General features: G+C 35.2%; 1 protein-coding gene across 1 annotated transcript; it reads right to left on the minus strand.

The window, feature by feature from the left end:
- Nucleotides 1-3,997: 3,997 nt before the first annotated feature.
- Nucleotides 3,998-10,194, minus strand: LOC106707538 (cytochrome P450 4C1-like). Its single transcript, XM_045683934.1, has 11 exons — nt 10,159-10,194; nt 9,651-9,804; nt 9,388-9,477; nt 8,880-8,990; nt 7,051-7,236; nt 6,598-6,794; nt 6,381-6,444; nt 5,479-5,671; nt 4,820-4,971; nt 4,377-4,556; nt 3,998-4,306 (listed from the first exon to the last, which is right to left on the minus strand). The coding sequence occupies exons 2-11, from the start codon at nt 9,793-9,795 to the stop codon at nt 4,140-4,142; spliced, it is 1,485 nt and encodes a 494-aa protein (XP_045539890.1). The 5' UTR covers nt 9,796-9,804; nt 10,159-10,194; the 3' UTR covers nt 3,998-4,139.
- Nucleotide 10,195: the final 1 nt, after the last annotated feature.

A 10,195-nucleotide genomic window follows, 5' to 3' on the forward strand; every position in this document is an offset into this window, starting at 1 on the left:
ACCGCGCCTTTCCCCTTTAGGGCGCGGTGGTGCGTAATCCATTTCCCCACTATAAAAAAAAAGAAGCGTTGAAGTCGTTTTGAAATTTGGCGGCACACAAAAGTGCCGCGGCACAGTGGTTGAGAATCACTGCTTTAAATGTTACGAATTATCGAGTGTTTGAAATATTATATATATATATAGTATCAAATGGTTCGAAATTTGTGAGAGAGAAAAAATAAAACTTCGAATTATTAAGTGTTGATCAACTATTATTTACTAATTGTTAAATTATTGATAACTAAACAAATCCATTTGTAAAAAGTGTGTTCAAATAGTCAAATTAATCATAACAAAAACAAAGACCCGTGTACGTTGATACAAGTTAGAACTTGTCTCAAAATGTACTTACAATCTTTCCATCTCTTTCTTTCTGCAAATTTGAATTGTCGAGTGTTGGTCGTCTATGAGTTCGAATTAACGCGTCATTGTGTTATATAGCAATGATTTTTCGTTCGAATTACCAAGTGCATAAAAATGTATTGATTTAGTTCGAAATATGAAGAGATTTTGTAGGGAACTCGTGATAACTTTGAACTATAGAGTAGTTCAAATGATCGCAGGTTAGAATTAACGAGAGACGACTGTATATTCTATAATTTGCCCTGTAAAGGTATAAAAAGAGTTAAAGTTTGTATCTAGAAATGTTTCCTATAGTGTAAATACGAAGCCTTGAAATTTAGCATAGGACCTTCCGATATTACTCTTTTCAAATATCTTGGCGGCGCAAGGTCAGCGGCGCGCTGCGCAGTGCCATCCCCCCGAATCCCGCTGCGCCTTACTACAGCTAAAATTGTGAACTACCCAGCAATTTGCGCGGAATTAAGAGCCGCCAAGATATCTGAAAACATTTATACCTACTACTTAGCTGAACATTTAAATGGATTTTGACGAATTTCATCCGTTAAAGGTACAAAAAAGGGGTAAAAATTTAATGTATAGATGTTATTCTCAGAAGTTGAAAAATATCGTGGACATAAATGCTCACAATAAAAAATTAACCACAGGTTTTTTTTTTTTAATTTATCTTGAAATGATTTAAATAGGGGGCTTTTATTATCTACGCAGACGAAGTCAGGGGTAATAGATAGTTTAATATAATTCCAAAAACACAATTATTTATACGTACATGTAAATGTTTGTAACTTCTGAATATTTATTATATGATGGCTGTTTTATATTCAGGAAATGACTTCATATTACTTTCAAAATAACATTAAGTAAAGACTATTTTAATAAACGCAAATATGTTACTAAGACATTGTTTAGAAATAATACATTGATAATTAAACAATTTATAATGTAAAGCTTTAAAAATATACAAAACAAACTGCTTAATATGATCTTGGTTAAAACAACATATCGTTTACAGTGACCAACAATTTCAATTATACATCAGTAAAAATATGATCTCATTTTCAGTTCTACGTTTTTGTTGAGTATTTGTTCATGGACGGATGGATAGATGTTTGTTTGAAGGTAACTCCGAGACAGCTCAACAGATCTTGATGAAATTTGGCAAAGATGTACGAGTATAACATAGTCTGGAAAAGCACATAGCCACAAGCACACAAAGCATACTACGTTTTTCTTTTAAATCCGCGCGGACGGACAGACGCTCAGGCGACAGCTAGTAACACCATATGTTTGAAATTTCGTGACTGCACCCCAGCGTAACTATGAACGAGTATTTAATCCAATTTTCGACATTTACCAGAAGTGAGACTATATTGGTAATCTCAGAATATACCTATACATACTCCTTTGATAATTCTGACCTACTTGACTTTTTATGTAGTATGTTTAAATTATTTTAAATAAGGAATGTCAGTATTATTTTCTTAAGATTGAAGTATGTTATAATAAATTAATTCCGATAATACTCTCAAAGAAGTAAGATGTTTAGTAATCTAAAATAACTATTTAACTTTTGTATACATATTTTATAATGATCCTGTACCAACTGAATTTTATCCAATATGTTTGAGTAGGAATAAATATTTTCCGAATCATTCCTTAAGTGTCTTTTTGGTTTGAGAGTGATCCCATCATCAACATCTACCATTTCAAGAGTTTTCACTGTCGTATCAACTTTGTAACAGTATTGAAATACTTGTTGATTAAACAAAGATACAATAACAATATTGTATGTATTTTGTAATAGTACATAAGCATAGAAAATTATAACCTTGTCGGTTTCAAATGTATATTATAATCTGTATAGTCTATATATTCCCACAAGGATCTTATTTCAGTTTTTGACAGTGACGTTGACCGTCTACAAATAAGGGGTTACCAGTATTTTCTAATTTCTTCCGAAAGTCATCAACTCCCAGTAATTGATTTATAACTTACGACATTCTCGTAGTAATTCCTTACAATCATATAAGTATATTAACCTACATGTGAAACCATCATGCGTAATATTTTTATGGAATTAAGAAATTATTCAAATGACAAAAGTAAACCGTGTAGCTGCAGCTCCCTTACTGGTCAAAATATGATGCCAACAAGATGGTAATGTTAGTTAAATATTTTCCTACTGCCACGATATCCTATATGACAAGGACCTGGCGTGCGGATAATCGTGAGGGTTTTCGCGGAAGATCAGCTCTGAGTGCACCAGAGAGGAGCACCCAGCATACAAAGCTGAGGGAGAACCCTATTTGGTCAGCATTGCAACGCCCATTATAAATATATTCCAATATAATATATTCCTTATTCTAATGTAATTGTGATTTTATTCTGTGTTATGTATATTTTGTGATATGTTTGTATTATGGTGTCAGAGACATAGCGCTAAAACTTTTCCATGACTATCTCACAAATCGCAGTCAACGTGTCAGGGTTGAAAACTATGTTAGTGACGATCTGAATCTAACCTACGGCGTACCTCAGGGTAGCGTACTTGGTCCTACCTTATTTTTATTATACATAAATAGATTGTGCCAACTGTCAATTCCAGATTGTAATATTCTAGTCTATGCAGATGATACTGTGCTTATTATAGACGGCGTAACATGGGAATCTGCACATCGAGCAGCTGAAAATGCAATTGGCATAGTCATGGATTGGCTATCATTAAACTTGCTTACGCTGAATATAAGTAAGACCCACTACATCGCTTTCTCAGCTAACTCTGCTACACAGCCTATCATGCCGGATGTAAAAGCACATAACTGCCACTCCACAGGCACCTCTTGCCACTGTCCTTCCTTACATAGAAGCTCCTGTGTTAAATATCTAGGTGTTTACATCGATAGCACATTGAGTTGGCAGAAACATATCGATGTGACTGTGTCGCGTGTTCGCAAAATTATGTTCCCTATGAAAAAATTAAGAAATGTAATTGCAGGCCCCTTGCTAAAAACTGTTTATTTTGCTTTAGCTCAGTCACTCCTTACGTATTGTATATCTGCATGGGGTGGAACATATAAAACATATTTACTTCGCCTTCAGAGGGCACAAAGAGCTGTTCTGAAAGTCATGCTCCACAAACCGTATCGGTATCCGACTACCCAGCTATACAAAGACATTTCAGTACTCACTGTTCGACAGCTATGTGCGTTACATATCACCTTACGTGTACACTCAACACTTTCTTATGAACCAGCGTCATTTAAGAACAAACGACGTAAGCATCTGGTTTGCCCTCCTATAACTATCAAAACTGCTTTAGCAAGCCGTAGTTACCCCAGTATCAGTTGTCACCTTTATAACACCATCAATAAAGCTTGTAATATATATCCCCTTCCCTGTCTTAAATGTAAAAGAACAGTAAAATGTTACCTGCAACAATTAACCTACGATGAGACTGAAGAACTCTTTACATTTGGACCTTAGTGTACTTTGCATTCGTTATTCGCATATTATTGCAAATTAAAAAAAAACATAACTATAACTACAAATTAAATGTCCAAAGAACTAATATCGCTTCAAAATTACCAAACAAATCAAAACCAAATATTCGCAACATATTATGTAAATTGTCGACGAGGATATCGTTTATTACGCGTTTGGTTTGTTTGTTGGCAGCGCAGTCAGTCTATTTTTTTGTTTTTTTTATTAGCAAATAAAGATTAAATACATGTGTCACGAATTCAGAAATTCACATTTTCTCTCTTCTCTATGGATATGAAGTGGCCGCATTCGGGTTTGAGCAGTACGTCACATTTTAGTATCATCTTTTTGTGGTCGGCTTGTACTCGGTAGTGACGTAATAGGTGAGCCAATGTTGTTTTCATTGATGAATACGCATACGATTTACCTGGAAAGTGACATTATTATAACATAAATTGGTTTAAAGAAGTTTAAAAAAGTTAAATTTAATCACTTACCAATACAGATCCTCCTGCCAATATTAAATGCGGCAAAGGCGTTGGGACTGTGTGGCAGAGTCGCCGGGTCCAGCCAGCGTTCGGGCTTGAACTCCTCGGCGTCAGGTCCCCACATGGCGTGTCTGTGGACCCCGTACACTAACGTAAAGCACGTGCGGCCAGCGGTTAATGTGTAGTTCTCTGGAAGAATTAAATTAATGAGTAAAAGTAGCGAGTGAGTGAGTGACAGTGGCAGTGAGTTAATGGATGAATCAAAGAATCGCTTAAATCCAAAAGTATCCCAGAAAAAGATGTTTTTACCCCTAACTATGGCTTTGGCGCTCCAGTGATTGTAAAATAAGTGACTAACATCATGTGTCAAATTGTGAATGATTTCTATAGTTTGAAAATTCGGAAGATCGTGAACTATTTTCAATTGTACAGTGATATGAAATACTACTCACTTAGTTTGACATTTCTGTCAAGCCACCTCATAGTCACAGGCACGATGGGGTACACCCGCATTGTTTCCTTCAACACGGCCTCTAAGTATACTAATTGAGATAAATCTTGCTTCGTCACATCTCTGTCATCGTTCCCGAAAATGTTGTGTAGCCTAAAATCATAATACGTCATACTAGTATTCTAAATGGGAGAGTTGGCTAGACGTTACAAGCTATGTCCAGAACGGCTTCATGGACATGGTTGTTTGGTACAAGTAGAACACTTTGTGGAAGAGCACATAGTCTACTTAATAAGGTTTTTTTTTATAATCCCGCCCTGACGAAGTCGCAGGCAAAAGCTAGCTGATTTCGCTTTTACTGCGAGAAATTAAAAAATGAGCTTTAAAAAAACTACTTGTCAGTATTTATTAAAATAAAAATGGGACCGTACGACATCTACTACCTGTCGAATAAAATAATCATCAATATCGGTGAATCAGGAACGGAGCTACGAGTTAAAATAGGCTATAAAAACAACCAGCACGCGGCTGTAACGCTTTTTCGTGACAGAAAAATTCATAACAGTCGGTCAGATTCAAACCCACGTTCTCGGCACCCTTAACTATTAAGCTATGGGAGAATGAACACAAGAAAGATCTTTGATATAAGTATAAACTTACTCTTCAAATATTCGCTTCTGCACCTTCGGATATGATCCAATCATAACTAAGGTGAACATAAGAACATTAGCTGACGTTTCGTGACCTGCCGCTATCATGGTGTCTACTTGTTCCCTTATCTCCAAATCGTTAAACGCTCCTTTCTCTTTAGATAATTCTAGTAGAAGATCCAAAAACGCCTTGAATTTTGTATCTAAAATTAACACATAATTTTTGAAAGGGGATTTTTGGATTTATTCTAGCCCCGCAGCTTAACCAAAGGGGGTGAACTTCCTTATATATTACGTTATGGAAAAAGTTTCTTCGCAGTATAATCTAGTTTAATATAAGAGTAGTTACATTAAACTTAAGTATTTTGGTGCCATTTTGTTCGATTACTTTTTGCAATCATGTAGGTGGACCTGGTTCCATTGCTATAGAAAATTGGGGAAGTCTGATCAAAAAACCAAGACTTAGTTTTGGCAGTCAGTCAGAGAGTTTTGGCAGTCCCCTGGTGATGATGACCTGACGCTTTCTAAAGAATTCTATAAGAGAATTATATAAGAGACCTAATCAGATGAAAATCTAAAGGTGGTGTGTGGTCAGGACAGAATTAACACAAGAAAGACGGTAGTAGTTATTTGGCCTCAATTTCAAAATGAAAAGCTATATTTCATCCTTATTTGTTTATACAGTTTACTATTTCGTGACTTTTAGCGCGATATTTATTTCTTTATGGAGCAAATCATTCAAGGATCACGAAAGTATAATATCTGCCGATTTTCACAAGGCGAGGTCATTAAAAACTATACATTTATACGAGGAAACTGACTGAATACTTATGGACGCACAGTCGAAACTACTCGCCTACCCTTTGTTATGTTTCATATACAAAAGTATTATAAATCGTTGCTCATACAAACCTGTCGATGCTTCTAATCCATTCTTCTGATTGTTTAAGTATGCAGCTTTACGTGTTTTTAGAACCTATAACCAAATAAAACGTAAAGAATTTATTTAGGTACTAGCATTATTATTGTAACAACCTTGTCTATCGTTTCATTTTGGTTACCCTTCCATATAAAATAACTTCGTATTGTTTATTGGATTCGGTCGTAAAAGTCAGTACATCAAGTTTACCGTGTTTGACATATTGTGCAGTATCTTCAGACATCTCTCCTGTTTCTTCTTCAGGTTTGACCAGTTGTACAAAAAGTCGTTGTGGAGCCAGAACTTCTGGAACCTCTCCACCATCACGTTGAACATCTGCTCCACCGCGTGCTCATATTGACTGTTGAGAACGCTGTTTTCGCTGAATTCAACTCCCAGAGCGGTTACTGTTCAAACAAACGTAGACATCATTTCGAGTTTCTACATCAGAAGAATCAAGAAGTAATAGACCCGGCAAAAAATGGCACTGTTCTTCATTTTAGTTCTCTAACACCGTGAAGAAGAAGTCCATTATCTATTTAGAGTTTTAAGAATGTAGATTATCTCTCTTACTCCAGTCAAACTGCTCTCAAAATAGGTTAAAGGTTAGTTAAATAATCGCTTAAGTCCCTGAGTGCAACAGTTAGTAACTGATTTACTTACAGCAAATAGTCTCCAAAGCATTCCTTCTCGTGTATGTCCAGTGATCGAAAGGTCCCTTCCGTACCTCTGCCGCCATGTCTTTCACCAGGCGACGGGCCTGACTGTTGAAAACTCCCTGGAAACCGTCCACAACGAGCTGACTGAACGCTGGGTTCAACAACTTCCGATGATTCTTCCATATTGACACTGCAATGGTATAACATTTTATATTGCTACTAGCTGTCGCCCGCGATTCCGTCCGCGCGCAGTTAAGAAAAACTTCATAAGGGTATGAAAAATAGATGTTGGCCGATTCTCAGACCTGCTCAATATGCTCACAAAATTTCATGAGAATTGGTCAAGCCGTTTTGGAGGAGTACGGGGACGAACATTGTGACACGAGAATTTTATATATTAGATTTTTATAAATGCGAAAGGTATGGATGGATGTATGGATCTTTGTTACTACAAAGGGTTAAATGTACAACACCAACAGGATAGATTATATTTTTGTCCATATATTTACACGAAGAAAACTTAGCAACGTCGTATCCGTGTTACTAATACACAATTTCTCGTTTAACTACAGACATTAATAAACCTAACCCCAGTTAAAAAGCAAATACCCGACTGAGGCTCTAATAGATGAACAAAATAAAAAAAATTGTAATTTGAAATTCTGAATTGAAGAAGAGATGGTTGTTACAGGTATCACCAGAAGTTTTCTTCTTCCTTTGCAGTCAGTGTCCAGAAGTATTATAAATTCAGAATTTGGTGCGCTGGTTAAGAAGTTATCATACATATACATATTAATGCGAATGTCTAGATGGATGGATGCTTGTTTGAAGTTATCTCCGGAACGGCGAAATGGATCTTGATAAAATTTGGAACATACTCTAACGGAACAAAAGGTACATACTATTATTTATATTTTTTTTTTAAATTCAGCATTTTCAGCATTCAGCAGACGGCTAGTAGGTATATTAATTTTTCGACTTGATTATAGGTATAGTCCGGTCGCGGAGCAGGAAGAATTTCGTACAATGACCTCTTTACCTACTGACAGAGGTTACAAACATTTTTGTATTTAGTGCGGTTTACATGAATTATTTGAAGGAGAAAGAAAAATTACCAACTTATAAAATATAGTTATTATTATTATATAAATCATTTATTTAGATTTAATAATACAAGTAATAAAAATCTAGACAAGTATCTAATAATAAAAAATCAAAAATCAGAATCCGATTCCTCTGTTTCGGAGTAACTGTTACTTTGCTCTATTGTTCAATTTCGAGAAGTGAAGAATTCATTTGTATAATATTTTAAAACCAAAAAGTAACTATCGGAAAGCCGGCAATAAAATAGATGATGTTGCCTGCACTTTCGTCTTTCAAATATTCGTTTCGATTGTTCATTTCGAACTATCCAATAATTAACCTTTTCGGTAATCCTTCTAACGGAGCCCATAAAATTTTTATTATGCAAACAAACAAACTAAAAGTTTACAATCCCTGAGGACGGCGTCCTTTGTTTCTGTGCGAGCGAGACTAATTGTATTTACGCGGGAGTGACAAAGAAAGGTAATGTGAGTTCAATGTACGAAATTCTTCGTGCTCCGCGACCGGACTATATATTAGCAAATTTGAGGTCTTCTCTAGGTATACTTGAGCTTCCGTATCGACGTTGTTTCTCGGAATTGAACCTAAGAGTTGGCCTAAGGAGAGCGGGCATTGAACTTAATGCGTGTTAAAGGTTACATTATCATTCGTGAATTAAATTTCACCTATATTTCAGTTATAATTATGTATATTGTTTAACATTTAATTAAATTATAAACGTTTACATACGTGTTCCAGTGATTAAACCTTCTCCGACCCAGGGCTTAGCAAAATTATACAAAACGTCCTTTTGTAAACATGTGTTGGCGACAGTCAAACAATCGTCAGGATCTGTTACAGCTGGAAACAAAGAATTCTATTTCGACAGATTACAGCAGATTGTATAAAACTGTTTCCAAGTTTTTGGATAAAAGTGATTTTGAGTTTTTTTATACAACGAAAAATATATGTATAGTTACTGGTTAATGTTTAGTAGGCTTTGTTGTGCTCAATGAATAACAACAAAATGGGGCTTTCATTAACGACTAAATTTAATTACAAAAATGCCGAACCAATAATAAAAGAAACTAATTTAGACATTATAACTTCGGACACCGCGAAATGTCAAATATGTTGCCGAAATGGGAGAATTGGTCACAATTTTTTTAACCTGTGAATATAGAAACAGCGGGAAACAGTGTTGCAAATAAGAAGACTCTACAGTATTAGATCGTAAATTTAATGTAACCAACTTTACCATAAACTGTCCGAGGTCCAATCGAAGCAGATATCACACCACCCATTTTTAAACTGGTGTATGAAAATTCCTTTACTATATTCCATAAGGCTAGAAGAAGAAAAAAATACAATTTTTATTCCGTATAGATATTGTCCCGATTGCAAAAGAAAAATAATATGTGAGAAAAAGGCAAAGATTTCCGCAGGTCAGAAACCTGGGTTGCGGGGTGTTCTTTATTTCTCTATTGGATCTTAGATGTACAAATAGCTAATGTTACTTACAAATACTGTCTCCTATAAAAAGGTGCGCGTGTCCAATAAACGGTATCCCTCCAGGGTAAGCGGGGGGTTCCAGACGTGACGTCACACGCCATCGCCACGTCCAGAACAATGCGAACGCGATAACAGATAATACTAATACCAACATCACAACTTACTGAAACAAAGTACTCACTGCGTATTAAGTATTTTTCAAGGCCAAAAAATTTGTTTTAGTTTATAGTCATAGAGTTTTTAACAAGAAGGGTCGATCAACTAACTTGTGACATTAAATTTAAGAATCTCTAAATAAAAGTTACAGTTTGATTACTTTGATATTTTTGAACACCAAATCTCCCGTCGTCCGACCCTCACGTTGATCTCTGTATAATTCTAGAACTTAAGAATTAAGAACTATAAAAGAAATATAAAAATGTTTTAAATTGATATTTCACAATAATAAAAGATAAAAATAATTATTTTACTTTATATTTAAATCACTTATACCTAATAAATAATTAAAATAATTTACCTTTTCTCAGTAAATAAAATAAATATAAAAAACAAAC

Source organism: Papilio machaon, chromosome 24 (genome assembly GCF_912999745.1).
Source record: "Papilio machaon chromosome 24, ilPapMach1.1, whole genome shotgun sequence".
NCBI lineage: Eukaryota > Metazoa > Arthropoda > Insecta > Lepidoptera > Papilionidae > Papilio > Papilio machaon.

What these genes read in the sequence shown, in the direction of transcription:
- LOC106707538 (XM_045683934.1), bottom strand. Translation starts at nt 9,795, where the DNA reads ATGTTGGTATTAGTATTATCTGTTATCGCGTTCGCATTGTTCTGGACG. An exon ending in TGGACCTCGGACAGTTTATG is followed by an intron (nt 8,991 to 9,387) that starts GTAAAGTTGGTT and finishes CTTTGTTTCCAG; the next exon opens with CTGTAACAGATCCTGACGAT. An exon ending in TGGATTAGAAGCATCGACAG is followed by an intron (nt 5,672 to 6,380) that starts GTTTGTATGAGC and finishes TGTTAATTTTAG; the next exon opens with ATACAAAATTCAAGGCGTTT.